This window comes from Doryrhamphus excisus, chromosome 4 (assembly GCF_030265055.1).
Source record: "Doryrhamphus excisus isolate RoL2022-K1 chromosome 4, RoL_Dexc_1.0, whole genome shotgun sequence".
Classification (NCBI taxonomy): domain Eukaryota; kingdom Metazoa; phylum Chordata; class Actinopteri; order Syngnathiformes; family Syngnathidae; genus Doryrhamphus; species Doryrhamphus excisus.
In genome coordinates this window covers 3,621,219-3,647,258 of record NC_080469.1, presented here as the reverse complement: position 1 = coordinate 3,647,258, position 26,040 = coordinate 3,621,219, and the positions used below count along the sequence as shown (strand labels likewise).

The window sequence follows — 26,040 nt, the reverse complement described above, 5'->3', positions numbered from 1 at the left end:
ACATTGGCAAGACAATGGAAATCAGATGTGATCGGGAGCCATATGATCTGGATTGGAACATCCCTAATTATAGGAATTGCGTTTTTTGGTTGGTCAAGAAACTGACTGCTCAAGTTGTATACCCCATATCGTTTTTTTTGTCCATTCAAAACTTTTTGATCATTCCCATCACAGAAGTAAAGAACCCAGAAACAAAATAGTTTAAAGAAACTGGAAGCTAGCAAAGTGTAATTATACTGTGGTGATTTGGCAATCCTGTCAGACCTCATTGACTGCAGAACAACCAGAATGAGAGGCAGCTGGCTAGAAGTCTATAGAACCAACATTAGCAGTACAGTCTTATGCCCAGAGGGAGCAGTTACCTTGAGTTCTACAGTGACTGTGACACAAATGGCATTTGGCATGGGAAATGCGGCTCTGCGAGGCCTTGCATATAGATAACCTCACCAGTCCACAAATGGAGGCAATGTGTTGAGCAGCTGTGGAAGTGTTGCTGGAGAGCAGCCAGCCCCGCTCCATTTGATGCTGTTATTTAGCTCTGTGGCTCAGGTTTGCCTCGATTTTTGAAGGAATGGAGGTCACATTGGCGTGACAGGGTCTCTCTCGTGTTGACTTTCAGGTTTAAACTTCTAAGCTATAAGGGCAACGTTGGCTTTTGACTTGCCAACTGATGCAGTCGGTGGGATCTCGGAGGTCCATCATTTGGATTTGGAAGTGATCCAATCCATACATTCGCTCTCATACTTTTATTAACTTTCCTTGAGTACCATTTTTCAAAGTCTCATACAAGTGTAGAAATCGGGTAACTGCTGTTAATTAAGACGTAAAAATAATAAAACATTCATGCTCTGTTTCCCACAGGTCTGCAGTTGTATAGACATGCCATTCAGACAGAACATAATAATGCGAGCAAATAGCGCCAAATCTAAAAACCAACAGTGCCAAATTCTTTGGTGTTGGTCCAAAATTAATTGACAAATACTGTAAACCAGTGATTGTCAATTATTTTTCCGCCACGAAAGCCTCTTGCGCTCCCCTGATAGTTCAGTGTCCACCAAATGGGCATCGCCCTACTATTTGACAAGCACTGCTGGAAACGAGTGCATGGGAAAACTTTAACTAATAATGAAGGCAAATATTTGATGCTGGTCATACCTCAATTATTATTATTTTTTTTAAACAACATACTTTTCACAAAATTGTAAAAAGTAAACCACAAAACGTACAATGACTATCAGGGCTCGACAATAACGATGTACCGATGGCCCGGGGCAAGTTTAAAAAAAATTCGGGCAAGTAAATCCAATCAGTAATATACCCGTCGGGCAAGTGCACTTTGGCATGCCATACTGCCAAGAGTTTTTTTAAAAACCGGTTCTTGTTGGGTGTTGGTAAAAAACACGGACTGCGTAATTCCGGTGGTATTTTCCAAACCAATTCTTGCAAGTCTTGAAATGGACCAATCAGAATCGTTTATTTAGTCCACAGTCCGTGTTTTACCCAAACCAGTTTTTGTTCGCGATCAACCAATCAGCGATCGACTATGAAAACATCTATCAAGGCGTTTCTATGCATGATTAGTCAAAACAATTGTCTTCACATGAATTAACATTCAACGTGGAAGGAGTCTCTGCAACATGTCTTGCAGGCATGCATGGATTCCATTTTTGAAATTGTGGGTTAGTGTGTATGTCTCTTGTGGAGCAGTGATCAGTGAGCTGGTGTTCAGGTTGTCGGCAGCCCTGAGAGGTGTATGTTGTGGAGAGTTGCTTGGATTGGGTTTCCATTTTAATGAGATCCTTGACTTAAGACATGGCAAGGACACTAACACTGTTAGCCTTTCTTCTTGTACTTTGTTTTGCTTTCTGTTATTTCTGCCCATCACTGTACCTGCTGTCCTTTCACTGGATTATATAAATAAAGCAACATTTTATATTCTCTGCACATACAGACAGTATAGTTTGAAAGGAAGCCTATTTGTGGGCATATAAAAGTGCTTTAAGGTGACACTTAAAGGTTTGGTATATGGCTGGTCAAACCTGACCGCCTGTGTGTTTTAAGTGTCACACACTCAGCAAGTGGCATTTCGAGTCCTCCCAGTTGATATCACTAACTGATAACAGTTGGGAGCCCTGCCCTTTTTGTTTGGAGTAACATTTTATCACTAAATATTGTTGCAGTAGCGGGGAAAAAAAGAAAATATGAAAAGACAACCACCGTCCTTAACTGAGCCAGCTTGTTCATTTGCAGAAATTAAGAAATTTCCAGTGAAGTGCAGTGATACAGTAAACCTCGGATATATCGGACTCTGATATATCGGAAATTCGCTCACAACGGACAGATAAAAAAGAACCAATTTTTCTGTAATGCATTTCCAATAAAAAATTCATTGCATATATCGGATTTTTTATAATGGATTTTGCCCATTTCGGACAAAATCTCCAGTCCCGTTCCAATGCGTTTCCATTAAATTTCCCATTAAATTGACGTCATTTGCAGCGTTTGCAGCGTTGCCTGCGCGTCCAGGTACATTGGAAACATAGTCAAGGAAGTGCCTTTTTATAACGGATAAAATCCGATTTACGCATATACCGGATATATATCCGATATATGCGTAAAACGGACATTTTCCGGTATACGCATATAACGGATTTCGCTTATATCGGACAAAACCAGTGGGAACAATTGAATCCGATATATCTGAGGTTTACTGTACCTCAATCGGATTGGGGAAAGGAATATTCCACCCCTGGGAATCCGATTATATATTCATTCGGATTGACACTTTTCTTTCGGAATGAGGTGTATACAAAGGTTAGATTTTTTCCGTTTGAGCAAATAACCCGAATGGAATTGGAATATTTAGGTCCATGTAAACGTGGCTATTGTTCATAGGAGAAATTTGATGATTGTGTTTCAGTGCTGCAAAATCACTGTCATTGTCAGAGGGGCTAGGTTTATTTTTTGGTTTGTTTTTTTGTTTCTATTGAGGATTAATTTGCAGTGGCAACCCATAACGCAACCCATGCTTCAATGTGTGTCTCTATCCAAGATGAGGAAGCTGGCGCCGGCTCATTTTATGTTTACCTATGCACAGTTGGCCCACTTGGCAGTGACACAGGTACATGTCAGGAAGGATTTAAGTGTTTATTTGCAGAGAACTGCAATTATCTAGCTTTTCTCATTCTTCGCATTTCTTTGTTGTCCGCTTGTCCCCCCTCAAGTATTCTATCCCTCAGTTATTTGTCATTGTTAAACGGCTCAGATTCACATTAAAGATTTGCACATTACACATCTCTCCTCACCGTTCATTCCTTGTAGCCCCCATTTAATTGTTGACCTCCTTTCCTTAGTCCCGCTCTCCGTCTTTTGTCTCTCACACAGTCACTGTACTGGATTGGCTGGGTTAGTAGAGGGTGTTGGAAGCAGCCAGAGTCTGAAGGAAATGAACCCAATAAATCAACTTCTTGCCCCCGTCTCCTCCCTGCCAGGACCTGCTGGCTGTAGCCACTTGCATACATAAACAAAAAACACAAGGTTTGCACCTTCGTGTGTCAAGATCCCGATATACGATATACCGTTATTTTTTTTTCACAAAGTGAGTAGAGACAAAATCAAAGCCAAATATGCATGTCAAGTTGTTTTATTAAAGGGGACCTATTATGCAAATTTTTCAGCTCGTTGTATCGAGTTGTGGACTGTAACTATACACGATAACCCACACAGAAAGCAGGCATGAGGGAGATACTGAACAAATCCTATCTGTATCGATATCAACATCAATGCCAATATCAATATGTATGCCAATGTATCAATATCAATGTCAACAACATGATTAGTTTTGATATTGTGCATATATAAGTAAATATCAATATTTTAAAAATATTGATACAGTAAACCTCGGATATATCGGATTCAATTGTTCCCACTGGTTTTGTCCGATATAAGCAAAATCCGTTATATGCGTATACCGGAAAATGTCCGTTTTACGCATATATCGGATTTATATCCGGTATATGCGTAAATCGGATTTTATCCGTTATAAAAAGGCACTTCCTTGACTATGTTTCCAATGTACCTGGACGCGCAGGCAACACTGCAAACGCTGCAAATGACGCCGTATAGCGGCCTGTCACGATTTGGCGAATCGGAGCACCACGATATATGCGAGAGAAATTTAATGGAAATGCATTGGAACGGGACTGGAGATTTTGTCCGAAATAGGCGAAATCCGTTATAAAAAATCCGTTTTTATTGGGAAAAAAAAGTCCGAATTTTTATTGGAAATGCATTACAGAAAAATTGGTTCTTTTTTATCTGTCCGTTGTGAGCGAATTTCCGATATATCCGAGGATTACTGTACATCGCCCAGCCCTACGAGAGATTGACCTCTAACAAGGTTGCCTTCATCCATTTGGGATACGATTTAGGAGTGTTCCGATCAATTGGCCACAGAAAAACAAGCAACTTTCAATCCGAGATAATATAAAAAGTCAATCCTCACCATTGCACATATATTGGATGTAACCAGAACAACCATTTGTAATGTCCTGAAAAAGAAATATACTACTAATGTACTAATTATGCATTGTCCCGCAATTCATTGCGGCGTGTCATTTAGATTGCATGTGAAGACTAGTTTGCTCACTGACTTATTTTGCACATGACTTATTTGAACATAGGTCAAGTACTGTTTACATATAGTGCAGGACGTAGTACGCGTGACACTCATGCATTGTCACTAGCACTTCCCGCATCCGTTAAGCAGTCATGGCATTTTTTGGTCTTCGAGATCACGACAGCTTCATTAATTCCTCTATTTGCAAGGGACCTACATGATGTTGAACTCCAGAGAAGAAGGAAATGACTTCTTAATTTCCCCCTTTCTTACACCTAGAGTAAATACTTCCACACACATACTTCTCACGAAGACAGCATTTCATTCATCTTATAGATCCGCTGTGGCACCCAGTCATCAACTTGGCTTGTTTACATTTATACCGGTATAGGTCATTTTCTTATCACTGGAAGAATTTATACCGTTATATTGGGATGTAAAAAAATATTGCCCAACTGTAGTTTTAAATGCTTTATTGGATCGCTTTACAAGACTTATTTTCATGACCTCAAGCTTTACATTTGCATATGTTCCAGTGTAACAAGTTTTTAACAAATGCTGCATAGTGTCTGAAATTACGTGCACAATATGAGTCAGCGAAATGGTCCACATTGTTGCATAGCTTCCAGTATCCCGACTGGCAAACACCAGCCACATACCATATGAGCGCGTTCTCTTTTCTGCCATCTCTCATCTGCCCTAAAAGCAAATATTGAAGCAGTGAAAGGACAGGTGGAGATGTGTACACATGATAGATATATAATTTTTAAATATCTAAAACCAAGCATATCGTTCATACTGGTATAGACAGGATTTGATGCGGAGGTCTCGTGTTACAATATGGCGTCGCCCGGGTGCAAGCTAGTTAAGGTAGCTGTGTATTTTCCTCTGCTTTTTAAGTGTTTAATTATGCTTTTTTTTAACTTCATTATTGTATTTGTGCCATACCAACTCTTTAAGCAAGTGTGGTCCGTATTGTTCAGCCTTACTTACTTGGGTCCGGGTCATGTGGGGCAGCAGTCTCCGTAGGGAATCCCTGACTTCCGCAGTCCCCGGCCACCTCCTCCAGCTCCACCGTGAGGACACTAAGGCGTTCCCAGGCCGGCTGTGATACATAATCCCTCCAGCATGTCCTAGGTCTGCCCCGGGGCCTTCTCCCAGCTGGGCATGTCCGGAACACCTCACAAGGGTGGCTAGATGCCCAACGAGATGCTGGATATTAGGGATGCTCCGATCGATCTGCCACAGATTGATAACGATATAAGTGAAAAAGGACGGTATTGATACCAGCCGATACTTGCTTTAAAACGCAGACCCCCTCCGCCCCTGTCGCAACATCCAGAACAACCATGTCCTCCATGTGTGGAACTTCCTGTCGTTGTGAGAGTGATGTATGTTTTGCACTCAACAACATGTGTAAAAAATGTCTCATCAGGGTGGCATTTTGAAAACCGTTACATTTGTGTGGCATTTGGGGCCGAACACTTGGCAAGCTGTGGTGCGTTTGAGGCTCGTAATGTGATCTTTTGTCAGGCAGCGGCCAGGTCCTAACGCCGCTGTACTTGCAAATCCGCTGTACTTGCAAAGCATCTGTGCTTCAGAAGGCAGCGGATGTGGCTGGAGGGACCCAGCAGAGGTGGATCAACCTGCTTTTCATTCAGGCTTACAGTTAATAATGTGAGAATTAAACACATTTAAATAAACGCATTGTGAAATACAAAATGTGAGTTGTGGATACCAGCATTTTGTTCATGTTCTGGTAAAACAACCATATTAAGGCTTTGTTTAGTTTGAAATAAGCTATGAAAATAAATGTTACAAATGAGTAGCTCTTGGGCAGTTTCATTTTGTAAAAGTATCTCTCAAAAAACAGTAGTTTTTACACTGCATGTATGTGATCTGTTATCGGTAAAAGCCGATTTCACTCATGGATTATCGCTATCAGCAGATCCTGATCACAACATCGCTACTGTATATACAAATTACCACCAAGCTAAAGCAAGCGTTTATGATGTTTTGCGCATATGTGTTCGATAACTCAGAGTAGCAGCTACAGGTGTAGTTCAATTGCGCAACAATAATAAATTAGGTGGATGCTTCTCTTTAAGCACTTTTTTTTTAATAACGATTGTTCTTGATAGAAATGATATATTCACCTTTATCTGAAATATTTACAGTATTTTCTGGACTATAACTCACTCTGGAGTATAATGCATAATTAGCATTTTTTGCAGGTAATTTACTTCACCAAAACAGACATTACGTCATCTTGGAAGGCAAGTTTCAACATTAATAAAAGAATAAACACTAGGTGTAAGATATGCTAACACAATGCTTATTCAGCATTATGAACAGAAAATGTGTGCAGTGTTTTTGTAACATAACAGTTTTAAGTACACTAACTAACTAACTAAGAGTAGCCTCCACTTTACGCCAGTCCGTAACAAGTTTCTCACTTCCTCCAAACTCTGCTGCTCAATTACTGTTTTCAGCTGCAAATTTCACTACTTGCAGCTTGTAGTCTGCTGAATACGATTTAAGATAAGATAAGATATGCCTTTTATTCGTCCCTCAGTGGGGAAATTTGCATTGCACAGCAGCAAGAGTACAGAATCAATTAAGCAGTACAAAATACACAATATAAAAATGTAATAATATAAACAACCCAAGTATTAACAAATCATGGAGGCCAGCAATCGGCACTGGACTAAGCAAAGTTTAATTTTTTTTAATTCAAACTAAATTTCAAGACTGGACAGACGAAAAACTGGCAATACGGAGTTATTCCAACAAGTGAAAGAAAAACTTGGGGAAGCCGGTATCATGTGATGTTGATGTTTACGTTTTACTGGGCATGCCCTAATGACTATTCTGGTTGATTTTCACGACGCATGTAGACAAGAGATTGGAATATTCCTTTCTATGGATACCATTGTTTCCCGAAAGGTCATTCGTAAAGAGAAAAACGTGGCTACTGTGGAGTGTCTGTGGTGTAAAGACTGGCATAGCAATGTAATATTGGCCCGTATGGCAACACCTACCTTGTTCCTCCGATAGACTTATTGATGCACGTGTGAGGTCGTGGTGACATTTTGTAACATTTTTGGCAAGATTTTTCCAATGTAAAAAAACATGCCGCGGCTCAAAAAAAGGTTAAAAAACACCAGTGTAGGGCACTTTGTAGTAGTCATTTTAGTTAGACTCCTAAGGCGCTGCAGGCAAAAGAGCTGAGCTCTAGTTTCTGTTTTGCAAAGACCTTGACCCACTATGGCATCTTTCATGACATGTCACATCAATGATACAAGCTCATTTGTTGGAGCAGCAGTCATGTTCCTCATTATCCTTTAACACTATAAATAATATATAGTCTTTTTCGGGCCTATGTTGGTTCTTTTACACAGCAACACTTGTACAAACAGGACGCACTTTGTTGACAATAGAGTTGGGTGACATGGACCCTAGCATATATGACTGATGTATCATGATATAAAACAATATAGAATTTATATTCAAATCAATCTTGTATAAAAAGCTACAAACCTTAAATAAATACACTTTATTAAATTAAATTAAATAAAGCATATTTATTTATTTGTAACAAACTGGCTAACTTTTAATGGGATGTCCGCTTCTGCACACATTGTTACAATTGTGCTCATGATTAAGGAAGATGTAGCGACCCATGCAATTGCAATTCCATATGTAAGACTGTAGGATGTAAGAATTTTGTTAGTTGGCAATTGTCATTTGTTGACATCACATGATTGACAGTCTCACCTTCCCCTTTTGTGACCTTTTCTCTTCCTCTCCAGCCGGTGGCCGAGCCCATTCCCATCTGCAGCTTCTGTTTGGGGACCAAGGAGCAGAATCGCGATAAGAAGCCAGAGGAGCTCATCTCCTGTGCAGACTGTGGCAATAGCGGTGAGTGTTCTTTTGAAAAACAAGAAATGTATATACAATATTTTCTACTGTGCAATAAACTGTGCAATAAAAATGAATTCACAAGAAGTTTTTTTTCTTGAGACTGCAATCTAGTTGTGCCTGTGGTAAAGTGGGAAAGTATTATGTGTATTATTTTTATATGATTCCGTGTTCCCCACAGGACTGAAAGCAGTCTGCAGTGTTTTTTTTGGGGAGCAGTGGCTAGATAATTGTGCAATTTGCATAATTGGCCTTAGGTCTGTCATGATAACAAATTTCACTGGTCGATAATTGTGCTATTAATTATCTACCGATATTTCATACAGAGCCAATATGCACATACACATTTGGAGTGAACCCTATTTTCATCCAGCCAGTGTACTACAGAAAGCTGGAGTGGACACGCATACCCACTCTTATGTCAATTTATCGAGGGCTCATAATTACCAATCTCTTTTTTTTTTAAATCATTGGATAAGTCGATATAGCCATTATTGTGACAGGCTTAATTGGCCATGACGTTAACATTTGAAAAAAAAAATAGAAATATTCCAACTCTGTATGTGAAACGGTCAAACTGAGCTTTTTATTCTGTGCCACAAGCAAAAGTGTGAAAATGATCTCAGGCTTTTAAATGTGTTAATTTATGTGTTATTGTCACAATCACTGGGTCTGAAGTATTCAATAATATAACAATAAAATCAGCAAATTAACTGGTAAGGTTGCCAATTTCTTACATATGTTTCTTATAAAAATCTGTCCTGCTTATGAGTATAAATTGAGTTGCCAGATTTATGATAGTATATGTGTATCCAACTTACAAATCTTATTTGACGAAAACTAAGTCGAGGTGAGACATCTATGTTTTATGTGATTTCAGTTGTACTTTATTTACAAAGCACATCTCCATTCTCAGACCAGGGTTCAATTCCACCCTCGGCCATCTCTGTGTGGAGTTTCCATGTTCTCCCCGTGCATGCGTGGGTTTTCTGCGGGTACTACGGTTTCCTCTCACATTCCAAAAAACATGCTAGGTTAATTAGCAACTCCAAATTGTCCATAGGTATGAATGTGAGTGTGAATGGTTGTTTGTCTATATGTGTCCTGTGATTGGCTGGCCACCAGTCCAGGGTGTACCCCGCCTCTCGTCCCAAAGACAGCTGGGATAGGCTCCAGCACCCCTGCGACCCTCGTGAGGAAAAAGCGGTAGAAAAATGAATGAATGAATATCCATTCTCCATTTTTTTTCTTGGAGATGAATTAAGTGTCTGTCTAGTATGCTCATTGTCTTTGGCGATCTACCCAACTGATCAAACAGCGAGCGACTGGGTAGTTCACAAGCTACAAGACATAATTATTATAATGGTAACAAGAGAGCGAGGTTAAGTGACACTTATAAAGTAAGTTAGCAGTTATCTCATTAATTTGACAGCCATCGTAGTTTCCCTGTGGGACAAAAACGAGCTCTGAATGAACCCATTTCTTGCTTTAAACACAAAATGTCACCGTGGTATTAAAAAAAAACAAAGTGACTGTTTTCTACTACAATATAGAACGCAACATATTGCACATGAAAATACAACACTGTATTCTGTTTCATAACAAATGTCCTGCAAAACAGCAACGATTATCTTTAATTTGGAAACCAGTTTTTGGAACTGCTGTCTTATCTGTGAGTATGCTGTTAAGTGAATGCATGAAGATAGTGTTCTCCCTCTTCTGCATCAGGATTTTCACCGCTTTCTCATCAAACAAGGTCAAAGCAAATCTCTGACAGCGTGTCATTCATCTTTAAACACTTTGTGCAGCCAGGTTTGATTTAGTATGGAAACGGAGCAATGTTTTCAATTCTAAAAACCTTTCCACACGCTCCTCCTGTCAGGATGCAAATGGGTCACCACTGTCAGTCAGCAGCCACTAAAGACAATGACATACTTTTTATGTGTGTGTGTGTTTTCTTTCCTATCTTGCAGGCCACCCGTCCTGTCTCAAGTTCTCCCCAGAGCTCACGGTGCGAGTAAAGGCTCTGTGGTGGCAGTGCATTGAATGCAAAACCTGCAGCAGTTGTCAGGATCAAGGAAAGAATGCGGTGAGTGGATGAGCGAATATGTCAGAGTGGCAGATGAACGGTGCCCGTGCAGGCTTCTTTTGCCTGAGTGTCAGGTAGAGATGCTGGTAGTCGTGTCTGTGGTTCTGAGATGGCGCTATTTTAGTCAGCCTTTCTTCTTCATTGTTGTTCACATTTTTTGAAGTGAGATTTTTGCTCTGATTCAAATGACACAACTATGATTTTCTTTAAGGTTTTTTTTTTCTGATTTGCACATTTTGTAATTCTGTCTGAGATATTTTAGTTTTAATGATTGAGCCTCTGTGGTAATTGTCAAATTCAAGTTACAGTAAAAATTCTATAAAAAAAGGAACAGGTGCTGTTTTTAGAAGCAGTCATCCATCAAGATAATTTGCCCCCTTTCATTCCCTCCAATATAAATATATATATTTTTACTAGCGGCACGGTGGGCGAGTGGTTAGCGCGCAGACCTCACAGCTCGGAGACCAGGGTTCAATTCCACCCTTGGCCATCTCTGTGTGGAGTTTGCATGTTCTCCGGTTTCCTCCCACATTCCAAAAACATGCTAGGTTAATTAGCTACTCCAAATTATCCATAGGTATGAATGTGAGTGTGAATGGTTGTTGTCTATATGTGCCCTGTGATTGGCTGGCGACCACTCCATGGTGTACCCCACCTATTTATTGAAAGAATGTTCAATGTATTATAGGATTCAATTGTGCACTTTGTTGTATTGTTCAATACAATTCAATTTTGAACTTAATAAAACTATATTAAAAATAAATTTGCTGTGATTGGCTGGCGACCAGTCCATGGTGTACCCCGCCTCTCGCCCGAAGACAGCTGGGATAGGCTCCAGCACCCCCCGCAACCCTCATGAGGAAAAGCGGTAGAAAATAAATGAATGAATTAATATTTTTACTACTGATTTAATTAGCTTTTCCTAGCATTTCATGCATCTTTTCAAAATATTAAAAACCCCAACAAAAGCATCACATTCTGTGGGAAAGTGAATGGATGTTTTGCTTAAATTTAACTGTTGTAGTGCTTGGTTACTGTTACATAATTCACCCTGGAAGGATCGATAGGGGGGTGGTTGCCACTCGGAGGGGTGCACGTAGCAAGAGTGCGTTAATGTTTGTGAAGAGAATAAAACCAGAATATAAATTAGTTACAGAAAAAAAGAACAGCAAACATCTGAGTCAAAACACAAATGTTATTTTCGTTATTGTAAACATAATACAAAGAAAAAAAGCAGGACGTCTGTGTGAAAAGGGAACAGCAACATGCTAGAACTCTCCCAAATTCGACACTCCGCCTCAGATTCCAGTTTTTCGGCGCCTTCACTGTGGAGGTACTTACACATTTAGGACCGAGTATTACACACCTGGCCAATACGCTCTGATCGGTGCTCAAGTGTGGCACGGTTGGAAGAGGCGGGGTCAGGGCACGGCACAATTACATACATGGAATGACTTTATGATTGCTACTCGCAAGTTCATAATGATGACAGACACATTTCACAAAATAAATAAATCCATAATAATAAACCTAAAGTCAAATTCCATGGCAGGTTTGCTCCCCTGTGTTATAACACTTGTACAGCACATACGGCCTTATTTTGTGGTGACTTTTACACAGAACTGCCAACCAGTGATTAAATGTGTGGAAATATCTATGCCGGTATCTTGTGTGACTTACAGTACACAGTACTTATTGAATAGGGACAATTACTTTCAGCCCAATAGGGCGGGAGGAGTTCTTGCTTGTTGCTGTTCCCTTTCACACAGACGTCCTGCTTTTTTTCTTTGGATAATTGTTAACAATAACGGCATTTGTGTTTTTGACTCAGATGTTTGCTGTTTTTGCTACGGTTTGCCATTCTTCCAAGTTTAATACAGTAAACCTCGGATATATCGGACTCGGATATATCGGAAATTCGCTCACAACAGACAGATAAAAAAGAACCGATTTTTCTCTAATGCATTTCCAATAAAAATTCATTGCATATATCGGATTTTTTATAACGGATTTCGCCTATTTCGGACAAAATCTCCAGTCCCGTTCCAATGCATTTCCATTAAATTTCCCTCGCATATATCGGATGGCCGCATCGTTATGCTAATCTTGTTGGTGTCGCTGGCTATTGTCTTTCTCCTGGCTCCAGATTTAGGACAAATATAAAAGTGAGTGACGTCAATAATACTAGCACAGCAGTGAATGAGATCTTAACTTCACTATTGGAAATAACGTAGGCCTGACGGGCGTAACGGGGCCTAGCTTAATTAACAATTTGTTATGCTCAGATTCCAATAAAGTTAAATTCTCATTACCTTACGTCTCTTTTCATTGCCCAGTCCAGGTACATTGGAAACATAGTCAAGGAAGTGCCTTTTTATAACGCATATACTGGATATAAATCTGATATATGCGTAAAACGGACATTTTCCGGTATACACATATAACGGATTTTGCTTATATCGGACAAAACCAGTGGGAACAATTGAATCCGATATATCTGAGGTTTACTGTACAACTTAACTCAGTAATGAAATCACTTATGAATTATATTCATCAGTACATGTTTTTGTGTACGTCTGTGCAGGACAATATGTTATTCTGCGACTCATGTGACCGGGGCTTCCACATGGAGTGCTGTGATCCTCCCCTCACGCGGATGCCAAAAGGTAAATAAATAACATATTTCCCCTACATCTTGATTACATCTTTACAGCCCCCCCCATAAAACAATTTTGGAGTAGACAAGATATTTGTAGATGACATACACATGAAAGCAACACTATTTGACCACAGCTATAAAACATATCTTGTGTTGTTTGCTTTCAATTCTAAACAAGATAGATATATTAAATCGCCTGTGATATTCAACTTCTGTTTTGAATTATCCCCAGGCATGTGGATTTGTCAAATCTGCCAACCCAGGAAAAAGGGAAAAAATCTTTTACATGAAAAGGCAGCACAAATAAAACGGCGCTATAATGCACCGCTCGGACGGCCCAAGAACAGGTGAAGAAATGCCTTCAAGTTATTATTTTAATTTATTGTGTGTAAATTATTGTGTACTCCACTCAAACAATGTTTTATGACAATGTCTCGTTCGTTCGCCTCATAGGCCAGGGCGGCCCTTCAAGAAGCTGGGTGGGCGTGCCCGGCGGAAGCGTTCAGCCTCGGCCAATTCCTCGTCAAGCTCCTCTTGCGAAGGTTACCCTGGCGACGACCGGCTACTTTTCACGATGCGAGACGGCGACGACCCGACGCAAAGCAGCCTTCGCTTCAACAACAAGACCAAGGGATTAATCGACGCCCTCACAAAATTTTTTACACCTTCGCCTGAGGGTCGTAAGGCACGCCAGGAAGTAGTGGATTACTCTCAGCAGTGTCGCATTAGAAAGAAATCCAGTCGCAAGGGAGATGGAGATGACAGAGCGGGTAGGTCAGACACGTAGATTTATCAATTAGTTGAAACTTATTTAATGTGGTTTCCATTGTTTGGGTTTTTGCCACCCTCAGACAATCAAGAAGGCAGTGACTGGCGTGATGAGGACGACAGACTGCCTGGCCATGAAAATCTTACAGAAAAAGACATTGAGCTGTTCAGACACATCCAGGAGCTTGCTTTACAGGTATCCAGATGAATATGACACACATGCCAAATGCAACTACAGTAAACCAATCAATTGTTCCCACTGGTTTTGTCCGATATAAGCGAAATCCGTTACCGGAAAATGTCCGTTTTACGCATATATCGGATGTATATCCGGTATATGCGTAAATCGGATTTTATCCGTTATAAAAAGGCACTTCCTTGACTATGTTTCCAATGTACCTGGACGCGCAGGCAACGCTGCAAACGCTGCAAATGACGTCGTATAGCGGCCTGTCACGATTCGGCGAATCGGAGCGCCACAATGCGGCCATCCGATATATGTGAGGGAAATTTAATGGAAATGCATTGGAACGGGACTGGAGATTTTGTCCGAAATAGGCGAAATCCGATATATGCAATGAATTTTTATTGGAAATGCATTACAGAAAAATTGGTTCTTTTTTATCTGTCCGTTGTGAGCGAATTTCGGATATATCCGAGTCCGATATATCCGAGGTTTACTGTATATTGTCATTGTTTAAAGGGGACATATTATGTTCATTTTTCCACCCTTTCTATTGAGTTGTGGTCTATAGAGCAGCTACACACAATAACCTGCACAGAAAGCGTTCTAGTTCTTCTAGAATCTGCCCATATTCAGCTGTGTTTTGGGGATTTTGAGGTCTGTTTTAATGTATTCCACCAACAGCCCGCCTCCAGGCATGCCCACGCAACTGTGGTTGAGTGCATAAAAAACTTCCGGTTTGTAATGCTAACTGTTTAGGAGTTAATAAATGGTAGAAGAGCCGATAATAAACAGCGATGTTGCTGACTTGTGGTTTATATTTTTGAAATGTCGGCTTTCCCGAATCCGATCTGTACGTTGAGATTGTACAGTCCGACCTTTATCAAGAAAAGAGGTTACTTCAAGACGTCTTCAGTGGGTAGTGGATTTAGCATTTTAGCGTCAGGGTTTCTACGGCATTAGTAAAATGTAATGTGTTTTGCGGGACTACCAGTGTGTAAAAAAAAAAAAAAAAAAACGTGTAGAGCCTCTAATTGTGGCAACCCCACTTCCTGTATGTTATATCGCTACACAGACAAGCACTTTTGCTCCATGACTTACACAAAATAAACACAGTTGGGACACTGATAAATTACTTACAGCTTGCTCTTCGGACTCTTCAACATGACCGAGTAAAGTTGGAACAGCATATTTTTCTCTTACTGACAGGGAATCTGAAACTCCAACCACTTCTGCCTGATGCTTGCCTCTTCAGGCGAGTTAGCTTTCCCTCAAATCTGGAAGTCATTACTCCATGCTATCACAGTGCAGCAAAGACGAGGGAGGGCAGGCTTATACCCAGGCTTATACCCAGGCACGCCCATATAAGGAAGTCCGACTGTGACGTCAGTGTTTGGAAAAACCTCACTGAAATCGAGAGTTCAGAGCCATCCCAATCTTCTTCCAGGCCTCACTTTCAAATTCAAAAACCTCATTATGACATTGTATAATGTAATGTGTTTTGCAGGACTACCAGTGTGTAAAAAAACAAACAAAAAAAAATCTGAATCTGAAACTCCAACCACTTCTGCCTGACGCTTGCCTCTTCAGTCGAGTTAGCTTTCCCTTTAACCCGGAAGTCATTACTCCATGCTATCTGTGTTTTACAGTGTTTGACTTGGGAGTTATTTTGTGGCCACATGGAATTATTGTCAATGTCCACGCAGTGCTGAATGTAACCTTGCCTTTTCTGGTTCTCTTCTTTCTTTCTCTGCATTGCTCACCATAGAAAGTCGGAGTGACGGGTCCACCAGACCCTCAGATGCGATGTCCATCTGTCATCGAATTTGGCAAGTTTGAAATCCAGACCTGGTACTCTTCGCCCTACCCGCAGGAGTACAGCAGGTGGGAAAACATAAAAAAAAAAATTTTTTTTCCTCCTCTAGGTTGATAGACCTGATGTATCTGGTTGCAAATAAAATGAATCTTAAAGGAGAACTACACTTGTGTTGGAATTTTGACCGTCTTTCAAATTCATCTTGTGAAACATGAACACATTTCTCTCCGTTTTCAGTGCATTATAACAGGAGAAAATGAGTTAATATGAGCTAGCTGACAACAGACTATGAAGCCCTCTAAAAAAACCTCTAACAACATTGCATCATTTGATATACATGCTGTGATCATGCATGAACACGTACACTGATGATGACATGTAATAGTTGCAGTATCTTACTGTATTTTGATTTTTTAAAACTTCTTTCCTAGAGCGCATTAATACACATACTTATGCTAGTTCCGGCAACAACAGCAGCACAGATACGCCGACAACATTTACGATGTCCGCTTACATCGGGATGGCCGTGTCTTCCAGCACAAGACTCAACGAGCATCTTGTTGAGTCTTTGTAGTGAAATTGAGAGCTAGGTATTCACTTTTCTGTCTGTGAATTATGGTGAGACTAGCGATTAGCGATGTCGTGTTAGCCCACGTGATAGCATGCTTAAAAGCAACAATGTTATGTGTGCCATTTCATGCATAAATTTATACTTATATAATATGGAAACAGCAAATAATCGTTACATCATCTGTCAGCAACAAGCCAAAAGCTTTGTCTTTACCATCCACAAAAATACACTTTAAGCTGGAAATTCATAAAATCTTCACCCTGGCCAAACTTTTCCGAAAGCTTAGTTTTTAAGAACAAATGCTCGTGGGTGACAGGCCTGAATACATTGGAAAAATATGCCATTTTAAAATGCCCGTATTAGTGTCAACAAGGCCCCTGGAACACATTTTCAAAAAATACTGAATGAGAGGCTGAATGGATAAAATACTCATAAATTTACAGTAGTCATAGCAGTAGCAGATACTGGCACACAAGACTAAAGCCCCCTCTCGCACCAGTGTGTAGTAAAAACAAATAAACAAACCATATATACTGTATAAGGTGCTCCGGAGTACAAGTCACAGGACCAGCCAAACCATGAAAAAAACTGACTTATGATCTGGAATATACAGTATTTGTTTTTTTCCCAGAGCAGTCATAAGTACTACAGATATCCTTATCACTACTTATTCTAATGCATGATTACGTGGACGTTTCTGGGGTCCCTTTTAACTATATTCTACCTTGTATTTCTTTTCTAGACTACCCAAACTCTACTTGTGTGAGTTCTGCTTGCGGTACATGAAGAGCCGCAGCATCCTCTACCAACACATGAAGAAGTGCAACTGGTTCCATCCTCCCGCTAATGAGATTTACAGGAAAGAAGATGTCTCTGTGTTTGAGGTAAACTTGAACAGAAAGATTACACAGAAATTCACAAACAATTGACATTCAACTATATTCATTTTATACATTCATGATTCATTTATTGATTGTTTTCATATTAAATTTAGCATGGGATAGGAGGCTTCTGATTTCATGCCGGTGTGTTATTGAGCAGAATAACGCAGCATGGAAGGAGGTCTGCACGGTTGTAGCTGAAATACATATTGATGACATGATGACTCAATTGCTTTAAGATGCATTTAATCAACAGTTTCCAAATCATTTATTATAATCGATTTATTATGGCTATCTGTAATCAGCATCGTAAAGGATGACGGACGACCTTGCTATAGAAAGACACACCACTATAATCACTATTAGGTGTCTCTATTTCTTTGCCCCCCTTCTCCCCCTTGCTTAAGGTAATTAATCAACAAATAGCCAGCAGCTAACGCTTGACGCATGAGTCAATTTATTTTATTTTTTTTAGGAAATCCATTCGATATAATTGCAACATACAATATCATGGCTGCTTACATACACAACTAATTAAATCAAAAATCTCTTTAGCACCACTAAGCACCACACAAATAATATCAGTAATGCACTCCACCTTTTCTCTTCTAAATATATTTGTTGTCTCATTTTGACATGAAATGATATGATTATATTTGAGTGGATAACACTGCAAGCCACATGGACCACGGCTTTGTTTCTCAGTTCATTCATAACAGTGTGCTAGAACACTTTTTTTCAAGCTTTTTTTGAACCACGGCATGTTTTTTTTTTTTTTTACATTGGCAAAATTTTGCGGCACACCACTAACCACTAGGGCTGGATTATTTTTGTAATCGATTAATCTAGAAAATTGTTTTTCGAAGCATTGAGTAATCTCGCGATTCATTTTTAAATCCGATTTGATTCGATTATCTCGCCATAATTGGACCTATATAGCAATTAATTAATAAAACACAAATTTCTTCTTAATATATTTGTATTAATACATTCAAAATTGAATTGTATCGAACAATACAACAAAGTGCACAATTGAATCCTATAATACATTTAACATTCTTTCAATAAACAAAACTATCTATAAACTATAACTATGAACGATGAGGTTAATCATTGCAAACAAGGAAAGAAGAAAAAAAAAAAGTTGAAAACGTACGGTGTATGCTTCTCCGCACAAGCAGCTCCAGAGTGCTGGTGCATCGCGGTAGTGCTTTTACGGTACGCTATCCCCATTTGCATCCATCTGCACATGTCACAGACCACCGAATTGTTACCTTTAAGTCTAAAGTACTCCCATACTTTTGACATCCTATTGCGAGATATTTTCTTTTCTTGCTGCAACTTGATGCCACGGCGGAAGTCGCCATTTTTTTATTCTGATTCGACGTGCAGTTCTTGCGTCGATGACGTCGACGTATCATCCCAGCCCCAGACCTCGCAATCCCTCAGTCACTAATGTTTGTTTTCTTATTATTTTTTTTTTGAAAGGTTGACGGCAATGTGAGCACAATCTACTGCCAGAATCTGTGCCTGCTGGCCAAGCTGTTTCTCGACCACAAGACCCTCTACTACGATGTGGAGCCCTTCCTGTTCTATGTGCTCACCCAGAACGACAGCAAAGGTTGCCACCTTGTTGGCTACTTTTCCAAGGTAGAACTCTCTTGAAAGTCCACACCACTATTTTGAATTTCATCTGCACCCACTGAATTTAAATTATAAAAATAATGACTGGCTGACATGGCTTTTCACTACTGCCTTGAAAATACTGATAAAAGTGTCATCAGCAGTGTAGTCCATCAACAGTGACTCATCCCCGACTTCATCCCATGAGCCAAGTTCTGGTCAGATTTTGGTGATGAGGAACTTTCATCCGGTTACTTGGAGGGCCACCAGCATTTGGCTTCTGAATTAGATTAGAAAAAATACCAATGGCTGATGTTAGCATAGGAGAACACAGCAGTCCACATGCTGTGTTCTTCGTAGTCACATAGAGAACACCATCAATCATGACTTCATGCTCTCCTCATCCTTGATGTCCACGCAGCTCCATGGGGACAAAAGACTTTATTTTCACACCTACGCCCCCTCAAGCGACCGCTTTCATGCGGAAAATATCCGCTCCACACACCTCCACAATTTTCTAACTGTGCGCGGATGGAGACACGTGTTTTAAAAAGTGCAGAAATACCAACATTTATGAGGCAGCCTATACTCTAACGCATTCTCCTTGCAAGGGTGCAAGTCCCTGCGGTGGGAAGAATGACGAGCTGTGATTGCAGCACGATTCAAAGGACGAGTGCACCACCTTCGCTTGCTTTTTTGTCACAGCAGCAAATAAATAAAAGACAATTTCTCATTTCTACGACCAAGCGATCCATTCATTTTGACACGTTTTAATACAGTAAACCTCGGATATATCGGATTTAATTGTTCCCACTGGTTTTGTCCGATATAAGCGAAATCCGTTATATGCGTATACCGGAAAATGTCTGTTTTACGTATATATAGGATTTATATCCGGTATATGCGTAAATCGGATTTTATCCGTTATAAAAAGGCACTTCCTTGACTATGTTTCCAATGTACCTGGACGCGCAGGCAACGCTGCAAATGCTGCAGTATAGCGGCCTGTCACGATTCGGCAAATCGGAGCGCCACGATGCGGCCATCCGATATATGCGAGGGAAATTTAATGGAAATGCATTGGAACGGGACTGGAGATTTTGTCCGAAATAGGCGAAATCTGTTATAAAAAATCTGATATATGCAATGAATTTTTATTGGAAATGCATTACAGAAAAATTGGTTCTTTTTTATCTGTCCGTTGTGAGCGAATTTCCGATATATCAGAGTCCGATATATCCGAGGTTTACTGTAGCAACTTCTGTCTACCTACACAGCATTTAAACGTGCACGCTGTTACTAATAGCATGGCAGTATTTACCTGGATTCTACCACAGCCACTAACAAAAATGCATCTATTTATTTATGATGCATTAGATTTGCGCATTTACAAAAGCTTTGTCATTTTAGTTGAGGCATACAACACTGGCTAGATAAGAGTATAAAATATGAAATCTGAATAATACAAATACACACAAATTGAGGAAAATTAAATGCCCATTATCCTTATTTATGGTAATTATGGTAAAGTGTAATTTGCAGTTGTAATTTGTAATTGTCAGGCTGTCGATACTGGTAAATCTTTGTACAAATATATGGAATACTGAATTTTCCTGTAGCCCAGTTATTAGTTGCTGGTGTATGCCAGCACTCAGCCAAACCAAAGCGTTTAGTGAGTTGATGCATCACCTTTAACACCCAGCTGGCCTTTCCCAAATATGAGGCCATTATTATTATTATTATTATTATTATTATTATTATTATTATTATTGTAACGATAAAATGTCTTTCCCTCCCCTTTTTTAGGAGAAGCACTGCCAACAGAAGTACAATGTATCATGCATCATGATTCTTCCACAGTACCAGCGAAGGGGCTATGGGCGCTTTCTCATTGATTTCAGTAAGTCTCAACTTTATTACACACAAATACAGTATTATGAATACTGTGATACTAATAATGTATATATGTATTTATCGACCAATTTAGCAATTATGAGCACTCAAACTGACATTTAAGTGTATGCACATCAGCACCATCTGTTAGTCTCTTTGTGCTTCACCGGCTGGATGACGAGAGGGTTCACTCTGCATGTGTCTGTGTGCATTAGCTCTATATGAAATGAACACAGTACAGAGTGAGCATCTTCTCAGCTATTTAAGCCTCTTTCTATGGAGTGCTTAGTGCATAGCTCCAGTGTGGCTATGCAGGGCGGGCAACCCGATAGTCGACACTCGTGGAGTAAAAATTAAACGAAACGGGACACAATGATGCGCGTTCAGCGGGGGTCTGCAGTGTTGTATTCAATCACGTTATGATTTAAAAGGATGGCTACCATCTAAACTCACGCAAGTCGTGCAGCCTGTCATCGCCATTATTTTACACAGCTCAAATATGACCCCCAAGGATAGTTTATCAATACACTGCATATAAATGTTTTTTTCTTAACAGAGACGATCTAGTATATCATGTAGTATCGCTTGGAGTGCTTTGCTGTACAGTTTTGTTTAAAAAAATAGGCTGGAAAACACATGGTTAACGCTCACATAATATTTGGTCAATATTCTGCATTATACATTGGTAGTGTATTGTCAGTTGATATCCACCTATTGTGTTGCTGTGTGTTCTTTTGACACCAGGAGTATGATTGTGTGTGATGATGCTTCCTGCACACTACATTTGAGTACCATCTAGTGCAGGGGTGGGCAAACTACGGCCCGGGGGCCACATGCGGCCCACCAAGCGTTTGAATACGGCCCGCCAGTTGCTTTCTAAGTATTTCAATTTTTAACATACAGCTGATAGTATAATACTTTTACAGATCAAATTAGACAAATAATTAAAGGGAAATTATAAGCATAAAATAGTGTGTGTGTGTGTGTGTTTAATATATGTTCCGGCCCAACAGACAATTTTGTTAACTCAATGCGGCCCACGAGTCCAAATATTTGCCCCCCCCCCCGATCTAGTGGCTCAAATGCGACGTGACACAATAATAACATGATAGAAAGATTTTTGAATGATAATCATTTAAGTCAAAATTGGCACAATTATCGACCATCAAACTTTATCGCCTAGTGACACATTTTCTCATTGTTTGTTTTTGCCGCGTTAGTAGCGTAAAAGTCAGAGTTACGTACTGCGTTTGAATGCCTCTTCTCATAACAGTGCAGGGAGCTCAGTACTTGATAGATGCTGCACATGGTTAGCGCCCGCATAGTAGTTGGTCAATATTCTGCATTATACGTTGGTAGTGTATTGTCTGTTGATATCCACTTATTGTGTTGCTGTGTGTGTGTTGTTCTTTTGACACCAGGAGTTGGATTGTGTGTGATGATGCTTCCTGATTCGTAGCTAATATGTTATGCCTCACACAGGTACACTACATTTGAGTAGCATCTAGTGGCTCAAATGCGACGTGACACAATGATAACATGATACAAAGATTTTTGAATAATCGTTTAAGTAAAAATTGCGCAATTATCGACCATCAAACTTTATCGCCTAGTGACACATTTTCTCATTGTGTTTGTTTTTCCCCATCTCGTTGCAGGCTACCTGCTATCTAAGCGTGAAGGCCAGCCCGGATCACCAGAAAAGCCTCTGTCAGACCTCGGTAGATTGTCTTACATGGCTTATTGGCGCAGTGAGGTCCTGGAGTGCCTCCATAGGGTCCATGACCGGCAGATCACCATCAGACAGCTCAGCAAACTGACGGGGATCTGCCCGCAGGATATCACCACAACCCTACACAGCCTCAACATGCTTGAGCAGCGAGGAGACAGGTCAGCGCATAACACACCCATCCATCCATAACACATACTTTACATACAGAAAGTCACTATGTGCACATTATAATACGGTCTAACTAGACCATTTCATGTTGCTGCACGCATGGTGATGAGGTTTACGACGCTACATAGCATATGACATAGCATGACTGATTTTTCATATAAATGATTCCTTTGGTTGTTAAATTTTATGTTGACAGAAGTGGTCAACCATGTATTTCCACTTCAGTTTACTTTTTGGTAATAAGACCACGGTGGAGTGGGACTTAATAAACTGGTCGACAGGCTGGTTGTCAACATAAGCGGGTTCCATTGAAAGATGAGTGTTTCCCACGGGACTGCTGTCTATTTCTGGCACCGGTTTATTTGCTGATTTGCATAATTGACCATGACACACATGCAAGTACTTTTTGTGAACACAGTGGGAAACAAAAAGGCAGCAAATACATGAAAAACAAAATAAATATGTTTAGAAATACAAATTAACTATTTTCCTGTCACTTTTTTGTGTATTTTTTTTTTATTTCACGTCAAAAGCAAAACTGAGCAGGCAGTGAGTGTTCTTAGATATAGACTACTGTTAGTCTCCAAAGTGAATGGTAAGACCACTGATCCCTCTTGTAACGTTGTCTTATTCTCTCTAGAATGTGAAACCAATATATAAACCCACAGATTCATTACACAGAGTGAAGCTTTTCGAACATTTATTTCTTGAAATTTTGATGGTTGTCACGATAAGACCACTGATCCCTCTTGCAACGTTGTCTTATTCTCTGGCAGTTATGATGCCATTTACCATACTGTATTGGAACAATAAGCTACATTCACTGATGGTCCCATTATAATGTGTTGTGTAAGGGCGAATATGTGGCCCCAAATCAAATTGTGGTGGTGCAAATTTCTATGTAGCGGGCCGCCACAAATAAAATAATCTACAGATGCAAAAATTTTAATATCATGAAAGTCTTTTTTGTCATTCATTTTAGAATGTGAAACCCATATATAAACCCACCGATTCATTACACTTTGAACATTTATTTCTTGAAATTTTGATGGTTGTCACGATAAGACCACTGATTCCTCTTGCAACGTTGTCTTATTCTCTGTCAGTTATGATGCCATTTACCATACAGTGTTGGAACAACAAACTACATTCACTGATGGTCCCATTATAATGTGTTGTGTAAGGGCGAATATGTGGCCCCAAATCAAATTGTGGTGGTGCAAATTTTTTTGTGGTGGGCCGCCACAAATAAAATAATATACAGATGCAAAAATTGTAATATCATGAAAGTCTTTTTTGTCACTCGTTTTAGAATGTGAAACCAATATATAAATCCACCAATTCATTACACAGAGTGAAGCTTTTCGAACATTTATTTCTTGAAATTTTGATGGTTGTCACGATAAGACCACTGATCCCTCTTGCAACGTTGTCTTATTCTCTGTCAGTTAAATGCAGTGTCTGAGAATATTGTGAAAAACTTAAATATTGGAAAGTAATGGTGTAACACCCTAATCAACTAATTAACTCAAAACATTTGCAAAGGTATCCTGAGCTTTCAAATGGTCTCTCAATCTTGGGGAAGACTGCTGATTGACACCCATTGACACCCTCCACAAGGACGGAAAGCCACAAGAGGTCATTGCTAAAGATGCTGCTTGTTCAGAGTGCCGTATCTGAGCATATTAATAGAAAGTTGAGTAGAAGTACAAAGTGGGACGAGGTGCACCAGCAAAAGTGATATGACCGCAGTTTTCAGAGGATTGTCAAGCAATATCCATTCAAGAATTTGGTGGATCTTCACAAAGAGTGGACTGAAGCTGGACTCGGGCGCATCTACGCACAAACAAATCCGAGACCACCTGGGCCACAAATATTGCATTCCTCATGTCAAGCCACCCAATTTTTTTTAAATTAAATTTTGCATTTGGAAATCAAATAGAGAGGCATATAAGTCCAGTGTCAAGTTTCCACAGTCTGTGATGATTTGGGGAGCCATATTCATCTGGCGGTGTTGGCCCACTGTGTGCACAGTCAACACAGCCATCTATCAGGAAATTTTAGAGCACTTCATGGTTCCCTCTGCTGACAAGTTTTATGGAGATGCCTTTTTCATTTTGGCGGTGTGGTTCAATGAGCTTGATTGGTCAGCAAAGTCACCTGATCTGAACCCCATAGAGTCAGTGGGGTATTGTCACCAGATCCAACAATGTAGATGACCTGACGGCTGCTATGTTTTTCATTAACACCTGAGCAATATTTCACTCTGTGTAATGAATCTGTATATTATATGGGTTTCACATTCTGAAATTAATGACAAAAAATATTGAACTTTTCCATATTATTCAAATTTTCTGACATGTTCAGAAGCAATGGGGGTCAATGTGAGGTTGTGGGTTCACTGCATGGGGACAAAAGAGTACAGAGAAGCGTGCATGCCAGGGACGGCATGGCTCAGGTGGTAGAGTGGTCATTACCTAACCAGAAGGTTGCAAGTTTGATCATCCCTCCTCCCATGATCATGTTGAAGTATCCTTGGGCAAGGTACTGAACCTATCAGTAAAGTTCTAACAGTGTCAAAGCGCTTTGAGTGCCTTGGGCATGGCTCAGGTGGTAGAGTGGTCATTACCTAACCAGAAGGTTGCAAGTTCGATCATCCCTCCTCCCATGATCATGTTGAAGTACCTTTGGGCAAGGTACTGAACCTATCAGTAAATGTTCTAGCAGTGTCAAAGTGCTTTAAGTGCCTTGGAGGTGGAAAAGCGCTATACAAGTGAAAAAACGTTTTCATTTTAATGAATATGAACATGAATATCGGATTAAAATGATGTTATTTCCTCTGTCAGGACGGTCCTGGTGCGACGAGAGAAACTGGTGGCGAACCACATGGCTCGTCTCAAGTCCCGACCTCGACAACTCGAGGTTGACCCCGAGTGTCTTCGCTGGACTCCTGTCATTGTAACCAATACTGTGGTTTCTGATGTCGACGAGGATGAAGATGAGGATGACGAAGAACTGAGGGACGACGACCACAAGGAGGTAAAACACTTGTGATAGCTGGTCATCTGAAAATCTCATTCAGGATTAGGTTTTGACTTTTTTGGGGTTTTTTTTGTA

At 40.1% G+C, this 26,040-nt stretch overlaps 1 protein-coding gene across 2 annotated transcripts in view; it reads left to right on the top strand.

Annotated features, from left to right (window-relative positions):
• The window catches only part of kat6a (K(lysine) acetyltransferase 6A), a 40,538-nt gene that overhangs the window by 6,386 nt on the left and 8,112 nt on the right, over positions 1-26,040 (top strand). For both annotated transcript variants that reach the window (XM_058070047.1, XM_058070046.1), the window contains exons 3-14: positions 8,431-8,539; positions 10,513-10,628; positions 13,213-13,294; positions 13,520-13,634; positions 13,741-14,057; positions 14,139-14,251; positions 16,008-16,123; positions 17,369-17,510; positions 18,996-19,157; positions 20,937-21,030; positions 22,682-22,913; positions 25,770-25,962. In XM_058070047.1, the coding sequence (XP_057926030.1) occupies positions 8,431-8,539; positions 10,513-10,628; positions 13,213-13,294; positions 13,520-13,634; positions 13,741-14,057; positions 14,139-14,251; positions 16,008-16,123; positions 17,369-17,510; positions 18,996-19,157; positions 20,937-21,030; positions 22,682-22,913; positions 25,770-25,962 (1,791 nt within the window). The remainder of the gene's footprint in view (positions 1-8,430; positions 8,540-10,512; positions 10,629-13,212; positions 13,295-13,519; positions 13,635-13,740; positions 14,058-14,138; positions 14,252-16,007; positions 16,124-17,368; positions 17,511-18,995; positions 19,158-20,936; positions 21,031-22,681; positions 22,914-25,769; positions 25,963-26,040) is intronic.